Source organism: Cloeon dipterum, chromosome 2, assembly GCF_949628265.1.
Source record: "Cloeon dipterum chromosome 2, ieCloDipt1.1, whole genome shotgun sequence".
In the NCBI taxonomy this organism is placed as follows: Eukaryota; Metazoa; Arthropoda; class Insecta; order Ephemeroptera; family Baetidae; genus Cloeon; species Cloeon dipterum.
The window spans coordinates 33,162,608-33,187,096 of record NC_088787.1 but is presented as its reverse complement, the minus strand read 5'-3'; the positions used below and the strand labels follow the sequence as shown (position 1 = coordinate 33,187,096).

Genomic DNA, 24,489 nt, shown 5'->3' with positions numbered 1-24,489 from the left:
CACGGTGAAAATAATCAATAATAAATACGCGCTTAAGTTCCAGTTTGCAATATAATTTAGCTTATTAAGTTGTTATTAAGTTGTTAAGTTCCTCTTTCATTGTTTTACCCTAGTAATTCAACCTTAAGCCACTCGTCTAAAAATCACATTTTATCCCAATTAAATTTCATTTTCTAAATTAAATATTAATGATAATTTAATTCATCTTATGTTTGGCGATGTAATTTAAAATCTTCCATTTCCAACTTTGGGAACTAATTAAAGTTGGTGGTGTCATAAATAATTCTGATAGGGCACGGCTCCACCTGGGGAGTTCTGTCCTGCGGCCCGAATTAACGCGAAGGTTGCAACGTAATTCTAGATAAAAGGTACATTCCTGGATAATTAATCAGCTAGATTTCTCCTGACTTAAGTTGCAACTGACACTTAATAGTTTATAAGTTTATAAACACATTGTAATTTTTATTTATTTTACTGCGCATAAGATGATGTGCGTCTCATGCGTGATTCATGTTGAGAAAATGAAACAACTTGACTTTGTATATGTACTTACTATGATTTGTTTTATTTCATTTAAGTATGTCTGCTAACAGTTGTATAGGGAAACAGTTTGAATACAGGTTTCTTTATTAATGCTCTCTCGCTTTTCGTTTCTAAGTATGCAAAAGTTAAAAGGAATGCTTTCACGTCTCCTAATTTTCTAACGTTTTAAGAAATAAGCTCTATTCGCACTAATTAGCAGCGTCACTCTCTGTTTTCATTAATTAAAACATACTACATACTCTTCTGGTACTTGCGGCTCACAATCAGCTAAAACAATCCCCGTGTGATCTGAATGAAAGAAAACTCTTTCAAAATTATACAACTTCTCCTTTTCAAAAATATAAAAAATTCAAGGCACTCGAATATTGGTGTATCATCAGCAGGCACTTGAAGACTGGCTCTCGGAGATATGCTCTCTACTATTATACATATACATGGTAAATAAAGTGTGATTGTTATTTCATATAATGTAACACAGTTGACAAATCTGACTAGTCAATACATGAATTTTCATTTCAGCAGGCCACACGCGTCGCAGGCGATATGATCCGCAATTGAAAAATGGCACGTTATGCGTTTAAATCACTTCCAAGCGCTGAGTGGGGGTCAGCAAGTCGCGAAAATTAATCCAACGACCAGGGCAGTGGACCATGAATTTCGTTTTTCTTTTTTTCTTTTACCACCCGCAGATTCGAATAGTGCGTGACGTGTGAATTAAAATCAAGTGTCTTTGTCACGGGTTGTTTCGTTATTGAGCGGCTGTTCTTCCTGCTTTTCCATCGAGTCCGACGATCCCGCCTCAGGACCCGCCGGGGGCGTCGACTCCTTCGTCGCTGGCAGGTTGCCCGCGTTTGAGTCTTCGATCGCTTTCCTTAGCTGTAACAGAACCAAGCATTCCGGTTGTAATTCAACATTAAATCGAATATTTGCAACTTTAAAGTCCTCACATAAAATTAATTTTTACTTTAAATTTCTGCGAATCATTAAATTAGGTACATTTTTTTCACTTGACTGAACTGAACAACTTGATTTCGTACATTTAAACATTTTCCTGACGAATTTAGAACAATAAGGATGATTTATAAATTGCCTTTTTATCAGAATTTCAAATAAAACAAATTACTTTAATCCTCTACCACTGAAATCCAGATATGTTATCGAAATTGCTAACCATTTTTTATAGTTAACACAAATTTCTTGCCTTATTGTATTTTTGGTCAAAATGTATTATTTTGATATGTGACATCACATTATTTGTATTTTAATTGATCTTGATTTGATTGATTTTTTGTATAATTTGATTTTGATAAAAACAAGTCGTATCTTGATTGGAGATAATGGAAAGTAAATTATTTTTTTTATAATATATAACAGCTGCTACTTGAATATTTTAGTTTGGAATTTCTGTAATTGGAATTATTATATACATGCTATGATTAAAAATAGTTTTCAGATGAAATCGTTCCCTATCAAGAACGTTCACAATGGTTTGGAACAAAAATCAAAGAATGAGTTGTGTTTTATTTGCTTTTCGGAAGAAAGAGATTGCAACTGTTTCTTGTTAATTTTCGTAATTTTTATACAATCAACATACATCATTGATTTTTTAGATGCTAAATATATTTTTTGACTATATTTACTGAAACTAATTAAGCTAATTTTATGTTCTATAACGATTGGACACTCAGTAAATAGTTTTAAAATTTTCACCTGTTTGAATTGAATAAAAATTGCAATTTTTTAAGGACTGCTAGATAAAAATCAAGTGAAAAAAGTTCACCTCTTTAAGGGCGACGACGCCGACCAGTCGTCCAATGGCAGTCACATAGGCGTGATTCACCCCGAGCATGCTGAACAGCGAGTGCACCTTCAGCAGGGACGTCCTTTCCACCAGCTGGAAGGGCGCAGGGTCTATGGCGCACTTTCCGAATTCCACCTCTTTGCGCAGTTCTGCCTCCTCCCACAGTTTCTGGTCTTCAGGAGACATGTCAATTACTCTCTCACGCGGCTGAAATTCCAGGAAAATGGTTAATATTGATAGCACAGAAATTTTTTACGAGGGAAAATTATTTAAATATTTTTTATTAGGTTGAATCAAGAACAAATAATTAATAAATATTAACTCTATTAAAAGTTAACTATTTTCTAGTGAGATGAGCACAAATAATATGCAATATTTTTAGTAACTTTTACAGTGAGATTGAAAATGAAATTCCTGAAAACACAACTGCAACTATTCATTCCAAATTCTAGATCAACGGACGCTATCAATCTACACAGCCATTCAACAAAATAAAAATAATTCAATCTTATTACGTTCAACCAGCTGATTCGAGGCTGTTTGAGGCAAAAGTAAAATAAATTAGAGCCAAATTTGGAGCAAAATTGAAGTTGACTCACCAGCTGGACCTTCTTGAAGGCGGACGGTGTACCGGGCACCGTGAGGGTGGCCATCGAGGCCGACGGCGAGTCGACCGCGTCCTGCACCATCAGCCTGCCAGGCGAGAAGGATGGTGGTGCGACGTTGTTGGCAACGGCCGTGGACGAGTCCGGCAGGGCCGAAGTTGACCCTGACGCCGGCTCCACGTCCTGCAGGGTGGCCGACTTGCGGAAGACGGCCTCGAAGGCCATCCGCATGCGCGACTCGGCGCCGGTCACCGTGCTGTACGAGTTGGCGTGCGGCAGCATGAACGGCGAGATGCCACGCATTGTGAATGAGTTGGTCTTCTTTAGGATCGACTTCTTCGGCAGACTTCCCAGCACCGGCACAAATACTCGCTGTATAAAACATATTATTTTTTAGTATTTGTTAAGTTTAACGAAATTTTGTAAAATGTAATGCACAGCTAGAAAATTTGAAGGGGAAATTTTTATAACTTGATGTTAAAAAGAAATGAAAATACTTCTTTTAACTGAGAGGGGATTTATGGAATTTGGTTTATTTTGTGGTTAAAAAATTAATCTTCATATAGAATGAGATATGTATCCATGATCGTAAGGCTACAAAAAATAACAATATAAATAGGCAATAACAAATCTCCCTACTTAAAACTAGCACTGATTAACAACGCAAAATAGATTAATCAATTTTTTAATACAAATTATTTAATTTTTTGATTGTTTAAGCATTGTATAATCTTTTTAAAACTGAAAATATAAAACTTTTTAGTAAAATTAATTTTAATAAATTTTATTAATTTTAATTTGTGTGTAATTTTTATTATATTACTATTTATTTATAAATTTATAAATTAAAATAGACAATTTTAGTCATTTTTGTTTATTAATAAATTTTAAAGCAAATTTGCCATCTACTATAGTTTATGTTTGAGTAATCATTAAATACAAGTTGCAGATGCTCGATTTTATTACATGTTTGGAAAGGACTTGTTTTGCAGTTATGATTAGGTAACAACCTGCATAGCGCAAATATATCAGCTTTTGCATTATTGTTGATCTATGTATATTTATGAAGGCAGATTTTCTCGCGGGTTTCAACCAAAAAAGAAAAAATATATCCCAGTGTAAGTTAAATAAATGCGAAGTGCCGAGAAACAATTTGAAACCCCATTTATTATATACCTTAAAAAAACATTTGTTCATTTAAAATGTGTGAATACTAAAGCCACGTAAAAACTCATCGTTTCATAATTTTAAAACCAAAAATAAATAGCGATATACCTTAAACCTACGACGAATCCTTTTCCTCTTCTGCATGCATTAAAATCACACAAAATATCCAGAAAAAGATATACAATAACGGAGAAAATGATGTATGAAAGGTACTCACTCCGTCCATAGGTGGAAGCAGCTCGTTGGTTGACTGCGTCTTCAGCTTGAGGATGTCGGGCGCCGGCGTGACTTCGAACCTGGACGGCCGCCGCTTTTTCTCCTCCTCCTCGCGCATCTGCCTCTCCAGCTCCTCCATGGCCCTGCCAGTTGCGTTCAGATAAAATTTGACGTCCGAAAAGCGAGCGTGTGTACCACCTTTCTTGTGCCTCTTTCTGCCACTTGGCCGCCACTTGCAGCCGCCGCTCCCTGCCGATCTGCCGCTCAATCAGCTTGATCAGCTCCAATCGCTGCACCGAACCCAGCAGGATCATGTTGTCTACAATTCAAAATATTTGTTGTTCAAGAGAGATTTTTGGACATCAAAAATTTATAAATTGGATATCGATAAATTCCTAAATAGAACAGAAAAAACGACTAGGAAACATTTAGGAATTTTCATATGAAATAAAGAGAAAATTGATTACGTCATCACTTCATCTATTACCCATCTACTCCTGATTTGTGTACTTAAATACACCACCAGCCATAATTTCTTTCAAATCTACAATTAATATTTTTAACTCATCTTTTGCATCGGAATATAATTTATTTGTTTGAGTAAATAATATCTATTTTATTTTATCTAAGATTTGTTGGAGTCGCAAAATGAGAACCCTCTTCAACTTTAGATCCAATCGAACTTTTTTAAATTTAAATTTAAATTGTTCAACGTTTATTTAAATTACAGTGCAACAGTTTGCTTGAAAATTAATCAATTTTTTATATCGATATAACAATTCTGAAGTGCTTTTCAATTTAAGCGTCGATATTTTATTATGGTGTTTTTTTTATTTAATTTTAAGTTGTACGTTTAAGTGGAATGTTTGAATAATAATAATAAAAATCTTGAATAAATAGAAAAAAACATTAATAAAACGCTATGTTAAACCAAATTTAAAAAAAAAGTTATGCAGCACGCGCAACATTCAAGCTTAGAAGTTGCCTACGTAGCTGCGTCCGACAAGAAAACAGCCAGTAATCTGCCATATTATTATCTGCTTGTTAAATTTTTTTTTCATTCACCAGGGCTGTCGACCAGCGGGAAGCTCCTGAGGTTCCGGTTGTCCTTGAGGATATCCTTGAGCTGTCCGAAGGTGATTCCGTGCCAAATGTAGCGCACCTCACGCACCATGAAGTCCTCGACGTAGACGTTGTACATGCCTGCAGACGTCAAGCTCGGTTACACTAATTATTGCGAATACACTGCTCAAACTAAAAACCTGAACTGGAGGACAAAAGGTCGGGCAGGTAGGGCAATCGCTTGATCAGGATGATGCTGTCGTAAAGCGATGGTTGCAACAGTGACGCGATGGCGTTCGAGATCAGCACAGCAATCTGTCAAAATTAATTATTTATGAAAGGAAATATTACATAAAATTTTGTCGCTGATTGCGTTTGACATTTAAAATAAATAAAATTCTGCTGAATAAGTTGTTTTCTTTTAAAATTAAGCCAAATTAGGATAGAACACAGGTTGCGATCGCTCCTCTGAATTTTGCCAAATTAGGTAAAAAAGAAACGCAGGAGTGCATTTGAAATTCTGATTTGTTTGCTTTTCACACGACTTTCAGCTTACCATAATGGGTATTATGTGCGTTATTTGGCCAGTCATTTCAAAAACTATCACAGATACAGATATTGTGTGAGTCACAGCACCAGAGAAGGCCGCCGCGCCGACAGTTGCATAGCCGCCTGAAAAAAAGTTCATTTTCCCATGAGATACCGCACTCTGTGATCATTATTGCTCTCGACATAAATCACGCTTAACAATTTGATTGGCTAATAAATCTCACTCAGAACTGCTCCTTTGCTTTGCTGTCTACAAGCATTCCTATAAACACGTTTCATACATAAGCAGCTTTAAAATGGTGAAATTTGAATTAAAATTTCTTCTCAAGAAATTCCATGAATGGATGGCATCCGTAGATGATTAAAGAGGGATTTTCAAGAGATTTTTAAAATGTGTATTTTGAGGAAGATTTAAAAAATCTAAAGAGCTTCTCAAATGAGCTATTTATTTGTTTCTTCCTAAGTAATTCAAGGAAAAATTACTTTGCGGTGCGTGGTAACATAATTACAACAGATATGTGGTTAATTTTTTATTTATTTTTCCTCAAATAAACACTCTCTGAAATACAAGGGACACAGGTCATCGAATTTGATTAATTACATGCAAGACTTCAAATTTTCCCAATTTAACTCACGAAATTTTCCTTGAAACAATTTTTCTATCTTTAGGCTCACCTGGAATAATGGGTGCGACCAAACCGCCATAACGCAGCCCCGCCGGAAACCACCAATGCATCAGTTCACCGACGCACCTGCCGAAGGCTGCACCAATCTTGAACACGGGTATGAAGCTACCCGACGGCACGGGAATCGTCGACCCAATAATGGAAAACACAAACTGCAAAACCGACATTTCAATCTCAAGCCGGGATAATTATTTGCGGTTGCGAAACTTACCGTGAACAACGTGAAGGACGCGAGGCTGAAGTGGACGTCGGTGTAGTTGGTGGTCCAGTGGCGCACCACGTCGATTTCCTCCACCGTCAGGTTTTCCTTGGTCCACGTGAAGTTGGTGAACAGCCCGGAGACCTGACAAATTAATATGTTAACGTAAGAAATAAAGTAAATTACATCCTCCTCTCATACTTGGTCGTGCGTTGAGAGATCAGCAGCCATGAATTGTCCCAGTCCCGGCGGAAATGAGACTGACGCAACGATCAAAGAAACAATTCCAGGGTAAAGAAAACGACTGGAAATTAAAATTAGAATGGCTTGAAAAATTATTAAAATTTAAAATAATTTGACCACCGCAAACCAATCAAACATGTTGAAGAAGAAAACTAAAACGAAAAAGGAAGACTCACTTTTTCTGCAAAAAGTTATTCATCTTTTTATTTCTGCGCATGAAAAGCACATACTGCCTGTGGAGCCACACGTAAAACGCTCCACCCAATCCACATACAGCCCTAAAAGAAAATTAAAAATCAAGAACAAATTTAATTTCGTCAAATTTAAAATAATTACCCCATTAAGGCGAACACGAAAAGTTCTTGGGGGTCGAATGGGAAGTCTGAGATGAAATTTGTGGCAAAAAATGCGGTCACAGTGGCTGCAAAAATTTTAAATGAGTTAATTTTTTGGGCAATGAGAGAAATCTTAACCTTCTTTTTGAAACCAAACAGCGAGTAGTCTGAACACTGTGGCACCACAAACGGCAGCAAAAAATCCGCGCCAGTAGTTGCGAACGGCGAAGTATACTGTTGTTACTTCTATGCTAAATAGAACACCTAAAAAAGATAAAATTTCCGAATTCAGTGCAAAATTTTAAATTCCAAAACACCTTTTTTAGTGCAGATTTCTAATAGATAATTCACTATAAAGTTTTTTGGCATTTGTCAAATATTATGACAATTTAATCAAACGAATTAAATTACTTTGAAGAATAGTAAAGAGTTAATCAGGACATAAGTAAAGAAGACTCGCCTCCGATCGGTGCAGCGAAGCAGCTGGCCACTCCGACGGCGCACGCGGCAGCGAGCATTTCGCAATTGCGAGATTCATTCTCGTAGATACCTTGAAATGATGTGACCAGTTTGGAAAGTAGGGTTGCAACAATACTGGCGATATGCACAAACGGGCCCTGTTCACAGAGGCAAATTAATGATTTAGATTTATTCCAGTCGCGCGGCACGCATGTGAATTATAGAGAGAAAACATCCTCGTAAATCACCGTGGATCGACCTTTCCCTATATTTGTCACTTTATTTTTGTCAACAACGCACCTCTTTCCCGAGGGGCATGCCGCTGCCCAGCGTGGCCGTTAGGCCGACCACTTTGGCCACCAGGGTCCTGAACGTCAGGTACTCCTTCAGCGCCACGCCGCGCAGGATGGTTTTCATCTCAGGGATACCCGAACCTGCATGAGCGGAGACAACATTTTTACGGCTAGAGATTCAGAAATTTTGATTTCCACTATTTTTTCAGAGCTTCCAAGTCCGCAGGGAAATAAAAAAAAATTGGCACGAATCATAAAATGTGAAACACGGGATTTTTTCTTGGAAAACAGTGGATTTTATATATCAATAGTTCACAGAACTCTCCTTTAAATAGTAAAATGAACGTTTAAAAATTAAATTGAGTCTCAATTAATGCAACTATTGAGTCGTTTTATATTTTAAATTAAAAAATGTTAACGTTAAAATCGGGAAGAAATATCCTACCTATAGACTGAGGAGCGACGATGTGCACAAATCCTGCTGAGAAGAGAATCAAAAATACTGGAAGGCTTATCCACGCCACGTACTGCAGCAAGGGATGCGAAGAAAGGTCGCGGTACAGCCACATGCGTGCTACAACATGCAATAACAAAATCAAAATGCGCTGTTTATGTAGCTACTTGCTTTAGGAGATAAAATAATTTTGAATTATCTAAAAGATAATCATATTTTTCAGTTCTAAGGAAGCTAAAACAAGAGATGCAAAATTTAAACCAAATCGCTATGATACAGGAAATAATTAACTTCACAATCAAGAATCAACACGAATTAAGCAGCGTCTCACATCCGATATTGTTTTGATACAGAATCACATTCTAAAAATAAGGATGGACGTCAACTAATTTTTTTAATAAATGCTTAAGCGTAAAGACACGGAATAATCATCAATACCAAAATGCTAAAATAAACGTTCAAAGGTGTAGATTATAAGAGCATTTTAAAAATAAATAAAATTCTCCTTCCATTTAATAAAAAGAAAAAACCAATCGCTTATGCCCTTACATTTGTTGCACATGCCGATGCCCATGTCCATGATGAAGCTGACGAAGGCCATGATGATGCCGAGGAGGGCCAGGAAGACCCAGTCCTCGCCGAGCTTAGCGAACGTATGGTGCCAGATGAAGCCGACGACGGAGCGGATCCGCGACATGCACGGTCCATCGTACCGGTGCAGCTCCTTGTTGCGCCGCTTGTCATCCTTCCGCCGCCGCTTCTCTATCGCCTTCAACCGGCGGGCCTCTTCCTTCGCGAATTCACCCAGCTCCTTGGTGTACCGGCCATACATCTACATTCGCACCACAAAATATATATGATTTTAGTAATTTCGTGAATTTTATCGTAGTGTTTTCCTGAAAAAGAAAGTGATTTTAAAGGGGGAAATTTTTTTCTGCAGAGAGAACAGTTGAAATGGTGAATATTTAAACGAATAATTTAGTGAAACTGACATTTGATTAGGAATTTTAGACAGTCTGCCATTTTTCTGTGTCTATCAATTTAGATGCACAAAATATATTTTAAGCTTTACGGTCGCTCCTCAAACAGTCTTTCTTCGCAAAACTAAATAAAAAAACTGTCTATATTGCATTGTGAAGCTTTAGCAAATTTTGTCCACATTTTTATCAATACACAAGAGTAGGAAATTTTTAAAAGTATTTTAAGACCAAAAAATTACCTCCTTCTTTACCTTTTACTTTGAAACAATAATAAAATTTGACTTTCATTTAACCTTTTCAACGGAGCCGTAGTATTTGGGGGAAATCTGTAATTGATCAATGAGTTTTGATTCAATATATTGTTTAGGTTGGTTTGCTAATCCTATAAAAGGAAAAGAATAAACATTTATTTTATTGGTCCATATATTGATAAAAAAAAATCTCCCAAAACTGTCTAAGGGATGTTAAACTGTCTGATCTGAATATAATTCGATTTAAATTCTCAACCCTATCAACTAAATCTGAGAATATGAGAACAACACGCGGAGAAATGAATTTAAATTAATCTTATAAGCGGCACGTGTGGCCGTAAACACCAATCAGCATGTCAGTGGAAATTAAATTTCAGGCTTAAATAAAATCTTCTGATTCCAACCTCAACTGTACTCTCTGAAAATCACACCAAAATGCATTTTTCCAAAAGGGGATGTGACTCGCAATCAGGGAATTATTTGACAAAAGGTTTCCATTCGGGTTGGGTCGTGCGGTTAATGAACACGCGACAAACCATGTTTGCGGGCATGAAATACATGTCGTCGTCCTCGTCGTCCACATTTTGTCCAGGGTAGACGGAAGGGTAGACGATGTAGTCGGCCGGCGGCTCTTTCGGCCCGATGAACTCGAGTTCCTGCATCACCTTGGAGCCCCTGCGCGCCCGCTGGGTCGAGAACTTGCTGGCCTTCTGCAGGCGAAAGTCCTCGAGCAGCTGAGCGAAGTCGTCCCATTCTGCGTCCTTGAGCGGATCGTCGTCCAGCTCTTCGGCCAGCAGCGAGCTCAGCTTGGCCATCGCTGCTTTTTCACTGACCGACCGACCGACCGACTGAACGAACGAACGAACAACGGCCAGCCAGCTGCCTCGATCCCTTTGCCTCCGCGCTGATTATGTATTATGATTTTTATTGTTTCTATTCGTAAGGATGATACAAGCGGCCGTCGTGTGTGTGTGTGTGTGTGTTGGTCATATGACCACCCACGCTCGCAGGCTCGGACGTGCGTGTTTTGTAATCACGGGGCTCCATTAGGCCATTAGGACCATCCTGTCCACTTTGCTTTAGGTGCAAATTGTTTTTAAAGCGTTGCAAAAAAATCCCTTGAACTATATATTCTTCTAACTAGGAATGTACAAAATATTGAATGATGTGAGAGAAATGCTTTTTAAATATAAATAGGAAGGATGATGAGCGTGAAAACCTCCCATTCACCTTTTTCAGAAGAAAGGTTTTTTTCTGCAAATTGGCCTTTCGTAAAATGCGTATCACAACTACGAGCTCTCCAATCATAACAACAGGAAAAAAAACAAAGCACGTGGTCAGAAAATTGATAATCTCGGCAAACGGTGAAAGACGTGACATTCTTGCCGTTTAATGTCGAGTTCACGTCACCTGTTTAAGGTATTACAAACAATTCCGAGATATAAAAGCGATTTTCTCGTATGTTTCTGGCAGCATTTTTCAACTTTGCACAACCCACGGACAAGGACAAGTTCGTTATTATTGTCCCAAAATATAAATTAATTTTTTTATTATTTTAATTTAAATTTTGATGAGCCAAATTAGGTTTCTATAAATGAGTTTTTTTACGTCTAATATAGTGTTTTAAACTTTAAGAGAGAAGATACTGTGAATCTCAGAAAATTATTTTATTGTTTTTCACGAACTAATCCTTAAAATCGATGATAAGAACCTAAAATTATCATGATATATTTTTTTTATTCAGTAGCATTGCAACTTTGTGTGCTTTTCAGACGGTAAGCAATGTCTCTTACAATTAGAGATTCTAACAAGGAGATTCCCTTTCATACAATATGAATTATAAAGGAAAAATGTCGTCAAGAGGAATCAAAATTTTCAAGTGCAGACAATTTTTGAGAAAATTAGCAATGACTTAAATTTTATTCATTTAGTTTTTATAGTTGTTACATTTTGTAGAGCCTTTTGGTCAAACAAACTAAAGAATTGAAAGAAAATACAAATTATTTACCCTGTATCAATCCGCTTTAATACTGGGATTGAACAGTTGCACTATCTATAGGCAGCTTCAAACACTAAGAAATTTTTTAATATCAATACTTTTGAAAAGTCGAAACCTTCTTTATTGCTCCGTCGAGTTAATCAAAATTAGGTGCTTAAAAAGTAACAAAAATGAAGCAATTGTCTGGAATGAACTTAATAATTTAGAAAATTAATAAACCCAGATGGAGCAAACATCATGTGCCAGACATTAATTAATAAAATTCCAAGTCGTTCCAATTTAAATCAACATATTTATTTTTCACGTGTATTTTATCAATTAAATTTTACAGATAAGTTTCCGTACATTTAATTGTTTTACAGCTTGCAGTGGGCTCTTTTCAGAAAAATCATCATATTTACACACACTATACTTAACTTAAGATAAATATTTTCCCAGGCAGTCAAGATTTGATCCGCTCAATTAAAAATAAATTTCTATATCGATGAATCAAGCTGCACGGCGAGGGTTTATTGCCGTGGAGCAATTGCATTAGTCCGAAGTGGCGGTCACGGCCCCTAACCAGATTCAATCGAGTGTCGTGTGTGTGGGCACAAAGAGCAGATGACGATCGTTCGCTCAGTCTTGCGTTGCACTCTTTAATTAAGCAGTAAATATGCCGCTTTATCAGATATACACATATCAGGCAAAGTGTGTTTCGCTGCTGATGCAAACGAACGCAGGTGCATGATGAGCCCTTTAAAGAGATCCGAGACAGCAAAAAAAGAAAAAGAAACGCGCGTGACCTATTCTGTTTTCCCGCCGCACATGTGATTTACATAAATACCCGCAGACTGAAGGAGTGCGGCCAATTTGCATCTGGCGACGAATTTACAGCAATAATTGTCTCGGAATTTTCGGCATGTGCAACAAGACAGATGATGCGCCGGCCTACATTTGCATTAATTACCCTTTAGAAATGATTTTATTGTTTTCCACTTGCGCCGCATTTGTGAAGATCACACTTCTTAATTAGGTTAATTGGTTGATTGAGTAAGGAAGCCCGCTGCCCTTGCTTTGCCAGCAAACGCGCGCCACTTGCAGCTCTTTATCTCATGACTTACGCGTTCACTACGTGTTTGGATTACTATTCGCGGTAAATTAACGTTTTCTTTTCTTCCAATATTCTCTGATTCATTCGTTTTTTAGCTAACAAAGGTAAAATTTATATAAATGCTATCATTTACCGCAACTAATGTTTTGCTTTAACTGATTCAGATTATTAACAGAATGCAAAATATAAATTTTTAAATCCAGGAAAATCACTTAAAAGTGAGTATCGTTTTTGAAATTTGAAAATAAATATTTGCTTAAATTTACAACATTACACAATATGATAAATTTAATGTGTATTAAAAAAACGTTACTATTAATTTTTTCAAATTTGCAAAATACGTTTAAATGTAAATCATTTTATTTTTTACTACGCCGACTACGCCAAACAACAGTCATGTGTAGATAATTTAATGTTCTTAATTTTTTATTGATTCAAATACCTCAACATTTCTTGTAGGGAAATTGTAAGAAAATCATCTGCCCAGATATAACTAAATATTCGGTGTAGGACGCAATCTTTATTTTAATTAAAACACGGTCCAATGCATGATTGATTAGGTAATCAATAATTTAAATCCAAAATCACACACAGTAAACCAATCCATGCGGGAAACACGCAAAAGGAGGTAGCACTCTATGCAGAATTCGGTTAGTTCAGGGTAAGCATCTGCAGGTGGGGGCGGCCAGGTCGTCTCGCAGGGTGCGTGCACTCACATGAGTCTCGGCTGGGCCCTCCTCCTGGTAGCCTCGCAGTTGCAGCAGACCCACGGGCATGGCGGCTCACTGCATTTTTACGTAAGCCTGCGAATTCGACGGCGGCGGCTGCAAGTGCATCGATTTCGACCAGTCTGCCGCACTCGCCGGGATATTTATAACCGTGCACATCAATTTATTCTCGGCGGCCGAGTCGCGCGAGAAGGGCCCACTTTTTAATACGCTGCAAATAATTACAAAACACACACACACAGAACTTTAGTGTCGCAGCAGCGCTGCACGAGGTGTGCAGCGAAATATACTGCATTATTTGTTTTGTGCCAATTTCGCAACTGCTATTTCTGACAGAGGCCTTTTCGTGCACTAATGACGAGTTTTTTGCGGACGCAGACACTTGGGAATTTGTTGGTTTAGCACTGTTAATTGCTTGTTGATAGTAACCGTCACGAATCTGTGGCATTTAAATTTTATGTTTTGACCATTAGATTTTGTCTCTCCAGATTTTCAGAAGAAGCTGAATAAAATTCTCAACCCTAATATAAAAATTGTCTTCAATTTATATGTTTTTGTTGGGATTTTAGAGGATTAAATATTGAGGGTTAGTACACGTGATAGTCTTTTCTCGATTTCTCTGGGTAAAAATGTTATTTAAAAACTAAAATTACCGTTCAAATCCGAAAATAATAAATAATCCACAGCAATTATGTTGAACATCTAATTGTTTTCTGGAAAAATACCACTTATAAGTGTCTACGGGTGCAGTTGATGCATCACATAAAACAAATTTAAATATTATGGGTATAGTGAGAAAGCTAAAAAGAAATAGAGGGTGGCATGATCGGAATTCCGGACACGAGTGCGTTCTTCAGCCCTTGCCAAGAACGCAGGTGCAAGTAAAATAAACTGTGTCACTCCGTGAACGTCTTCAACGGGAGATGAATGACATCTTAAATGGTTTTAATCGTTGCAGTTTAATCATTCAAATTTATTTGAAGTGCATGTTTGAGAGCTTATTTGTGATTTGATTTAAAACCTTTATTCAATTTTTGTTTTAAAAATATTTTCTATGTTATGGAATATTTAAACTTGCAACATTTTTTTATCGTTTATAATTTTATTTTTATCAATCAAACTTGGTAACATGCTTGACAGTTGAATAAATCTACATTAATAATCAATTTGAGGACTATATTTGTTGCAATCTTTTTAATCTTAAATCAACCATCTCAAGATTTTCATGGCACAGTTAAATAATTTTAATTTGAACAGGAATATAGTTTGATTTTTTCCTTGACTTTCACCGCTGCATAATTCAACAAAGTACCCTCTTTGGTCACGGTTTTATTGTGTAAAAACCTAAAAAAACTATCAGGCTTATGCAATACTAAGTCAGCCTAATGGAAGAAACAGCGAGGGGCACTGCTTTGATAAACTCGCGTGTTTGCTTTGCTTATTATTGTCGGAATGAACGGAGGATTTTTGCTATAGGCGAACAACAGAGGAGACAAGGTGCGTGATAAGATTAGAATGCGTTTTAACCTGTTTGCCTGTCCACAAAACTGACAGAGCGGATTAAGATTTGAATAACAAGCAAAGCCAGTTTGGCATAATTGAAGGGAGGAAATCGCATGATGTAAATTGCACTACAATCGTGAAAAGCTGAATTTTTTCACTTATTCTAGTAGAGGAAAACGAGTTTAGAAATTGAGTTTGGCCTTGCGGTCGACTGTTGAGGTTGATTTAGGATGCGAGTTACAGCAAAAATAAGACGTGTTTGCTCGACTGGAAAGAAGTGCTACTTTATAATTGTTTTTTAAGTTCGGTGCAAGTGCTAAATAAGTTAAATAAGTGTTGATCGCAGTTCACGAGTTCAGCATATTTGCTCAGAACTAATTAATTCGTCAGAAGCACGCGTCTGGACAGCTGATTATGAGTTTCACAGAGTGAGAAGATGAAAATTTTATCACACTTGCGAGGATCCTATAGTTCATAGTTTGAAAATGAAGTCTGAAGGCTTGAAAATAGTGGAAGAGCGTATACCAATAAATAATTGGGATTTATTCAAAGAAAATTTAAACCAAAATCTAAAGTCTGGATTTTCCTTAAATTTGTAAAGGCACACATAGTGACTTTCTGTTCAAATAACAATATTAGAAGCTTTTGAATAACTTTAAAAATTAATGTCGAATTTTGCTGGAGTATAAAGACCATAAAATGTTGAAAAATAGCAAAAAGTTTTCAATTTTTGAAACGTTTATTCATTCTCTGGACACTTAACCAAAAAATCGAAATGTATTTGAAGCTACTTTTTTAAATTAGTACAGTCTTTGAATCTTCAATATTTCCAGTTTAAATTAAATAAACTGAACGACGCGAATCTTCTTCTCTAAATTTATTAGAAACTGCCTAAATAAAACACACCACACAGCAGGTGAATTAGATTATTTTAAAAGACTCCACCACCAGTTAGTGAAGTTGTTGACTGTTATTGAGGCTATTTTTACTATAGACTCTTCGCGCATCTGGCTCAGAACAACTTGTAAAAGTTTCGGCAGCACATTACAGAGTCAATGCATGATTTTTTTTATCTCGCTAATTTTTCCGCTGGTCGTCAGTCGGAATGCAATTGTCCGAGTGGCGGCTATGAATAGCTCGCCGGTGGGTCGAGAGGGACACTCACGCGCGCGCGGCGCCTTAATTATCGCACGTTGCACGCGCACATCAACAGGCCGCAGGCATTAATTGTTTTATTAAACAAATTAAACGCTGCGCGAAACTCGGCTGTCGCGTGTTTTTCTGGCGGTTTACTAAGAACTCGTCGTCAGCAAGAAGTGTTAACCGGACGGATTTCTCTTTCTACTCCAGTTTGAGCTGGTTTGAACGTTAAATCTTTTGCCTGGTTTTCATCCGGATTTGTTTGATTTTTGTTTGGACCTGTGCCAAATGTGCCACTGGGTTCGACCTTTGACGCGTAGCTCTTTAATTTGATAACAAAACTGACCGATCTTATCAAGAAAAATTGACTGACATACTAAATTCAGCAAGATCAAAATTGCTTTTAAACTCTTGACAGAAGTTTTTACTATGCAGATTCAGCATCTACAGTTTTCATCCTTAAAATGCCTTCCCCTAAGATAAATTAATAAATCCTTTCAGAAATCGAGGTGTTTCTATTCATTATTGGTTTAGTAAAAATATCCCAAATTTGATCATATTAATTAATGCTACACACAATGACAATAAAAACCTTTCAACCGAATATCTTTATAAATTAGAAACGACCTACTCTCAATCGAAAATATTTATAAATAATACAACCAAACTTTTTTAAATCAAGTTTAAGTAATAATAATTTCATTATAAAAATGTCGGTATTATGTTAAAAACATAAATCAATTGAAATGGAACTAAATGTAAATTTTATGATAAAATTTTTTAAAACTGTATTATTGTTTTAGATAATAAAATTGTTTAAAATTTATTTTAATTGTTCAATTTTGATTGTTTAGTATTTGGCGTTTGCATTAATGCTATGGCTATTTAACATCAATTTTGTTTAAAAATTTTAACCCTTTAGAAGAGGCACAAGGATGTTTCGGCAGAATCAAAAAACCACATTTGAACAATCTAGAAAAACATGCACCCATCGCAACCGCAGTTATGGGATTTCCTCCTGTCGAGTGCTTATCAGCAGTTTTGTAATTTAAAAAACAAGCTCCGGGCGAGAGTAAATTTAATGCTGCCGTGGACTGGTTTTATCAAAACGTGCGATTAACTCGATCGGATCTGCAAGGCGCGGATTTGCTAATTGCGCGAATTTATGGGCGCAGTGTTGGCCTGGCCCGCGGCAGAATGTCGGACAGCTTATCTCGCGCCTTTCGATGACTCTCGCGGCTGACGATAATGAAAAAGTTACTGCTGCACACGAGAGCAAATAAAACACGATATTAATATTACGACCGCATGCTTGCTGAGCAAACAAAACGCAGATTGAGAGACTTATGCACTTAGCAACGCATAAACAGATTGCATTTAAAGCACGCGTAACTCAGTTGGCTTTAGAGAAAATTCATGGCAAATAATTATTGCGTTTCATTTTAATGTGGAACACGAGACGAAACTGATCTTGAGGGGGATATTTACCCAAAATATCTTCAATTCAAACACAGATTACTCCTATACAATCAAAACCGTTTTTAAAAGGCGGAACAAATTTATTTACTTTTGTCGCGTCTGAAAGATTTTCAAAATCAATATTTTTTGCTCTAAATATTTGGGATAAGAACTGACTCTGATAATATAACATATTATTTTACCTCATGTGAAAAGTGCACATTGGAGTGCAACATCAGCCGATTAAAGATAAAAAAGGCCGACACCACTGATTTGGGGTGTTTAATTTACAATTAAACGTCAATAAACTTATCGTGAGTTAATACAAACAAACTGAGAACAAACTCAAGCCTTCCTTTAAGTGGATTGATATTTCTCAAAAATACTTAACAATAGCAATCATTGCAAATACACATATAAACAAAATCTAAAAATTAAATTTGATTTAGGCAATAATATTAAAAGCTTTAAATTTTTTTAGAGATTAATGCTATACAAAAATATATTTCAAGAAAATGGAAATGATATTTAGGAATCTTGTCAGCACTTGATTTTTTACACACGGCGTGAAAAGTTAAGGCGATCAAATAGTTTGATGTGAGCTTCCAATCGTATTCGTAGTTGAAAATGAGCACGAACCATTTGAAATACACCAAAAACTGTTAAAATAGCAAAAAGTCAAAAGTAGCTAACTGGTTTTGGTTTGATTAGGAAAATTGTGTCTCTTTATTCCAAAAAGAAAGCCATTATAGTAGGTATTTTGTTAGCTCGAAAAAATATTTTCGGTTGGTTTTCCAACCTTGGGTTGTTCTTTTTATTGTAAAAGATTCGGTCATTTTTGTAATTTTCAGACCCCATAATTAGACGGCTGCAAAATTTAGAAGGTCGATTAAGCTTCCAAATTTACTTCAACTCGTTTAAATCATAGATGCACTTTAAATTGTTTTTAAATTAACATAAAAATTTGTTAGTGATCTGGTTTTAATGTCTGGTCTTTTTGTTATATTATAAAAATAAAATGCAAACATTATTAATTTATTTTCCAGAGTGAAATAGTGTTTTTTGAAGTGTGAAAGTGGTGGTATAACAGGAATTTGTTCGATATTTAAAAAGAGTAGAGAACGTTTGAACACTCAAAAACTAAGTAATATTTTAATTTAGCATTTCAGAATTATCATCATGGTGTATAGTATTCCGTAAATTTCCCCTGAAACTTTCGAATTTCTAAAAAACAAACACTTTCTGCATTTTCAAAACTCCGTGAACAACAAAGTGGCCGTTTAAACAGTTTGCCAGTGTTTAGCCTGTTTCACAATAATGTGTATCGTTTTTCGGATCAGTTCGCAACTTGAAGTGCAGTGTCCACTGGCGTGTGCAAGTGAGACCGCCTTCATTGTGTGTGTGTGTCCCATAAAGCGCGCGCGGCAAAACGACCTTCATTGCCGGCCTTCACGGATTGTGAAAAGCAGCGTCTGACTGAATGAAGCTCAGTGCACTGACTCAGTCGGTTAGTTTCGGTTCCAGCGCGGCTGGTGCGCGCGGCCCGCGACAAGATCGAATTCGGTGCTAATTGACCTAAGGCACAGGCAAAATTCGAGTTGAGTAATTTCCACGCGTGTACAGTTATTAGCCGCATGAAAGAAAAAGCAAGCAAGCAAGCGAGTGAGTCGGTCGGGCGGTCGATCAGCGCTGTCGGAGCGGACAACTCCGGCTTGAAATACTCTCGGCCATATGGCCAGAGAGCAATTGTGCCCCAAGGGTCACTTACTGCAACACTTTTCTCGAGAATTCCCCGACGACGACAACAAAAAAGAGCCGCCTGCACATGATAGTGGCATTGTTTGCTCCTCAACAGCCGGCGAGAAAATGCTGAGAAGAATTAATGGCTCTTCACTTGAAGCACGGGAAATTAATGGAATTAATCAACGCAAACAGGATTGTGCGTCTTCAGGCTCGATTCTCAGATTTGCATTTTTAGTATAGCCTCTCTAGTAAAAAGCGGTTGGTTTGTCGTGGATTTGATAAACTAATAAACACTTGCATGAAGTACCGCACCGTCAGCGAATTTTTGACTCGCCTCTCGGCCTCATTTTAACTTCTCTGACTGCTAAAATAAACAGTTTGTATAAATTTTAGACGCCTTTAATTGTGCTCGAATGACGCTCTTTTAAGTGTAAAAACCAGCCTTAAAAAAATTGATATACCTCAAAAACAGAGAAATTCAAAATTTTCTTTTCCTCGTAAGAATCAGTTTTTCTGAGTGAAATTTCTAGTTTCAACTTTTTCTATAGAAGGGAATGTCAATTTAGTTGCTCATATCACCTGTTAGCTACTTGCAAGAGTGAAAAAAATGTCAAACTATTTAGGATGTTTATACTTTTGATAAAAAAACACATAAAATATGATGACAAATATACCGTTTTGTCACTACATTTTTTCATATATTGGATAGCGTGTAAACTGAAAAATATTTAGACTCGTATTTGTCCCTCAGCAAGCTCATATTTTTGTCTCATTCGTTTTATTAAATTTCGCGCTTGTCGAATTAATTTTAAAATCTATGGTGAGTACATATAAAAACTAAAAAAGTTAGAAAATCCTAGAAATCTTTTTCAAATTTAAAAACTATAGATTAAAAACTAAACCATGTTTTGTGTTTATAAAAAAACTGTCCTAAACTTTAGGCTTAAAGTAACATTCAATGCAAATAAAATTAAAAGCACTTTTTTGTTTTAAATTTTAACGTAACAAACGCAGTTTCCGTTTTCATAAATTATAATGAGGAAATTAAAGTCTTTGTAAAAGAGTTGCTTCAGAAAATTAGTCGCATATATTTAATGCTACGAAAGCAACTAGGAAGCGTATTCCCTGAAAAAGCGCACTTTATGGCCCACAGATTGTTAAATATTTTGAATATTTCGAATGGAAGTATTATGTTAAGATAACATCTCATATAACTTAAAAGATGAACGTTCAACAGACTTCATTTTCAGGTTATTGAACTAAGAGAGGGAGAAAATTTTAAATAACGTTACTCTCAACTCTGAAAAGTATTTTACAAAAAATGAGCTACGCCGCGAACTCAACGCTCAACCTTTTGACAAAACGAATGTATTTTTATAACGTCTCCAAACTTTTAAAATTGCAATAATATTACTGAAAATCTCGTCTGAATTTCATAGAAAAATTTATAGCTTCCAGCGTTCATTATTGCTTGTTTATTCTCACCAAAAGATGTACATACATGTTAAAAAAACAATTTGTCAAAAAATTTAAAATAGGAAGTACATAGTGAGAAAAGGCACCATTCTCCATTGAGAAGAAAATAATGCTGCTTTTATAATTAAGAAGACAAATCGCCTTTTTCTCTAATGATACCGCCGCACTTGAAGGTTTTCCTCTCAATCGCTTCTCACACGCAGCGACGTTGAGTGAAAACGATCAGCGAGACAAACAGAAAACGCACACATGCTCCCACTGCAGCCATAAATTATGCACGAGACGCACACATATGATCCACGCTACGCCTAGTGTATGTATGCGCAATGAGTGGGCTAATAAGGCTGGTAATTCGATCTTGATCCAACACACGCCCGTCACACACGCTTTTCGCCCCCGACCGAACAAGAAAAAGCGCGGCGCACTCTTTGATTATTTGCACGGATAGCGCATTTTCAATTTTTAATGGCTACACGCGATACGATTTATTGCGCCACACGCCTAAAACGTCGAGTTGCATTTTGCCGCCGAATGAGACCGCTGACGAATTGTTCTACGACTTGTTGGCACCTTCAGTTATCTGAATTGCAATAATTGGAAGCCTAAACAATGTCTGCTTAGCCAAGTCGACTTTGGGACGTAAGCGTGCCCCGTCCACTTTATAAGTTTGTGAATTTAAAATTATGTAACGATGACAAAGGTATATTTTATTTTTTAAAAATTCAAAATAAAAACATGTCTACTGGCTTGTTACCTACTTTTAATTGCTCGTTTGCCTGTTTGTGATTTATATTTTAAATTAACGTTAAAATGAAATTTTATCAGACATTCCGTTTTTGTTTAAAATCCCAACAATTACTTGCACCGTTAAATTTGAACATCTTTATTTACAGTTAACAAAAAAACGACAAAAGCGATTTAATTTTGATTCTTCGATTGAAAATTAAAAGCCGTTTAAAGGGCTTTTTTATTATTAAACGCAGGTTGAGATTATTTATTATTAGATAATTCGACATCGATCAACAGCAATTGAGTCCGTTATTTTTACGCTACTACCATTTTATGCTGATTTCAGCACGCCTGCTTATACACTTGAAATTTGTGATAAGAGCTGATTGAGTAACCCGATCCTATTTTCGACACAATATTGGATTATTCGCCAATCTATCTGAACAACAAGTTTAGAGCCAAATAGAGAACCACTTGTTTGCGCAACTCGGCTTGTTGACGGTCATTATACTGCTCACTTTAGTTTGGCTTCTGCGCCGAGAACAATTGCAGAATTGCTGGCATTTGTGCGCAGAATACTCAAGGTGGGCTATTTTTTCTGCTCGTGCGGCTGATAATCTCATGTCCTGCCTATCGATTGGCAAACAAAATCTCCAAGAGCCGGGTCAATCGCTAAAGAGAAAAAGGCAGTCGTTTAAAAAGTGTTTGTGCGCGAGAAAAAGAGATAAAGCTTCACGGTTTATTGTTCGCGGCTTCAGCTGAGCTGTGCAGTGTTATCGAATGGAGAGCATTGCAGCAAAATAACTACACCCACACGACATCCCATTCCTCAAGCCAGCGGAGAGTGCAAACCACTAATGAGATTATGAATAATTAACGCGCAGCATCACATGTTATCAACTTCATTCAAAAGACTTACGTCGCCAGTTTTTTTCTGGAAACGTTGCTTCTTCATAAGAGAAATATAATTTTTGCATTGACTTTTTCTGCATCAAAATTTTTAAATAAAAGTAATCCATTTACCTTGCATCGGAAACATCCTATTGGTAAGTTTTTATTTACAATTAATTGCAAACATTGTGGTTCTGCTAGTTAAATTTTCAAGTTTCTTTGAGAAAGTTTTCCAATAACATGAAGATTGCGATTTTTCGACTGTAGTTAACTGGGTCAGAGTTACGCTCCTCAAGATTGTAAATTTGTAAACTGTTTGGAGTCTCGTTTATATTTTTTCTCTCCTCGCTAAACCTTTCTGCTCAATTTAATTTTCAAAACACCGATAGTTTCATAAGCTAATTTAGTGCCTGCTTTGTTAAGCGCCGTTTTTTATGGTCGGTTGTCAAGACTTGGCGAACAAAGGCCAGCAATTACTTCGCTTCGCAAAAAGAGCGCGGGTATGGATGAAATTTTGCGGCTTGGCTATAAAAATCGCGCGTTTCCCTCGCAACGCGACGCATGTGTTTATTTAATTTGAAATCCAATCAAGGTTCATGAGCACATGTGTGCGCTTTGAGGCCTCGTTTTCATTTATTAAAGCTATACACTCAGTTTAGGATTTCAAGAGGAAAAACCCTTCTGTCAGGCATTTAAATGGCTATATTTTTCCTCTTCACGCCGCATGATCAAAAGGTTGTTTTCTGCAGATAGGTCCTAGTAAACAGATTGCGTAACAACTTGCGGAGATGCAAATAATGCAAAAAATATCGTCCGCAACCCGGAAAGATGGAGAAACCTTTTAATAATAATGCCAATCAGCGAATTCCCTTCTCGCGTGAGTCACCAAATTCGACCGAATAACAATAGTCAGGGTTGGCGAAAAAAAAATTGGGAAAAAAACTTACGAGCGTGTGCTGGTAGCCGAGTGCATCCTGCTGCTGGCCCTTGCCGAAACTGCCCCTGCGATTGTTGTTGAAGCCGGCATCCTCTTCGATGGCGTTCCCCATTGTGGCGCTAATTGCAGAACACTGGCCGCGTGCCAAAAAAACCGGACCGTGCGTCCGAAAATCAAATCGCTCGTCACTGGGCCCTGGCTGCTGCGACTGCTGCTGGGACCGGGTGCTGCTGTTGCTGGGCCTGCCGGCGCTGCATTTTCTTCACGAGCACCGTTGGCGCGCGCACAGCGGCTCTGGAGTGTGTGTGAGAGCCGTGTCCCAGCCGCTCGGCCGCAAAAGTGTGTCTGCCGAGCAGCAGTTTCCCGGCCAGAAAACAAGAGAGTAGTTAACGCCACCTGCATTGGCTAACAAAATAGCGACACGCCTGATTATCTCTCGGCAAATAATTACTTATCGCCGGCGCGCCACCTCAAATACATGCTCGCACACTTTTTGGATGCAGCACCTACTCCAATTTGGCCCCCGCTCTCCGCCTGCCTGCCCGCCCGCCCGCCCGCCCGCGGGGCGCGTTTGCTCGGGAATTAGAGCCTTAATTTCTTTTCTGTGGAGGCAAGCAAATAATTTGGTTTGTCCGCGACGCAATGACGCAAAACGCTCATCTCTGCTGCCTAACACCGGCTTTTCATTCGTCCCGCGTTGTTTTATTTTTAAATCCCTGCTGCTACCGCGCATTTTATTATATCATTATTGTTATTTGCACGCCGCACACCCGCGGTGTCCTCCGCCGCGCCTCTTGAGCAAATTTGATGTTTTTGCTAGAAGAAGTGCCATGCACGCAAATCATGCCAAATAAGCGCCGGCGGCGGCCCTTTGACCTGGCACTCAAAATAGAAATAACAGAGTCCGCGAAGGGGCAAATAGCAATTACATTTTAAATTATCCTGTGCT

The 24,489-nt window shown here is 37.4% G+C and overlaps 1 protein-coding gene across 5 annotated transcripts; it reads right to left on the bottom strand.

Annotated features, from left to right (window-relative positions):
- Positions 1 to 536: 536 nt before the first annotated feature.
- On the bottom strand, positions 537 to 23,991 carry ClC-a (chloride channel protein 2). 5 transcript variants are annotated; one of them, XM_065477337.1, is made up of 21 exons: positions 23,551 to 23,991; positions 13,652 to 13,874; positions 9,162 to 9,444; positions 8,604 to 8,732; positions 8,166 to 8,299; positions 7,867 to 8,023; positions 7,545 to 7,670; positions 7,408 to 7,492; positions 7,248 to 7,349; positions 7,030 to 7,132; positions 6,841 to 6,972; positions 6,619 to 6,781; positions 5,951 to 6,066; positions 5,595 to 5,709; positions 5,398 to 5,535; positions 4,531 to 4,651; positions 4,334 to 4,475; positions 2,944 to 3,321; positions 2,860 to 2,880; positions 2,324 to 2,551; positions 537 to 1,419 (listed from the first exon to the last, which is right to left on the bottom strand). In XM_065477337.1, the coding sequence occupies exons 2-21, from the start codon at positions 13,709 to 13,711 to the stop codon at positions 1,264 to 1,266; spliced, it is 2,889 nt and encodes a 962-aa protein (XP_065333409.1). In that variant the 5' UTR covers positions 13,712 to 13,874; positions 23,551 to 23,991; the 3' UTR covers positions 537 to 1,263. The 5 variants fall into 5 exon arrangements, with proteins under 5 accessions (XP_065333409.1, XP_065333407.1, XP_065333405.1 ...); XM_065477335.1 differs by lacking the exon at positions 13,652 to 13,874 and having other exon boundaries at positions 23,551 to 23,990; XM_065477333.1 differs by lacking the exons at positions 13,652 to 13,874; positions 23,551 to 23,991 and adding an exon at positions 10,380 to 11,354.
- Positions 23,992 to 24,489: the final 498 nt, after the last annotated feature.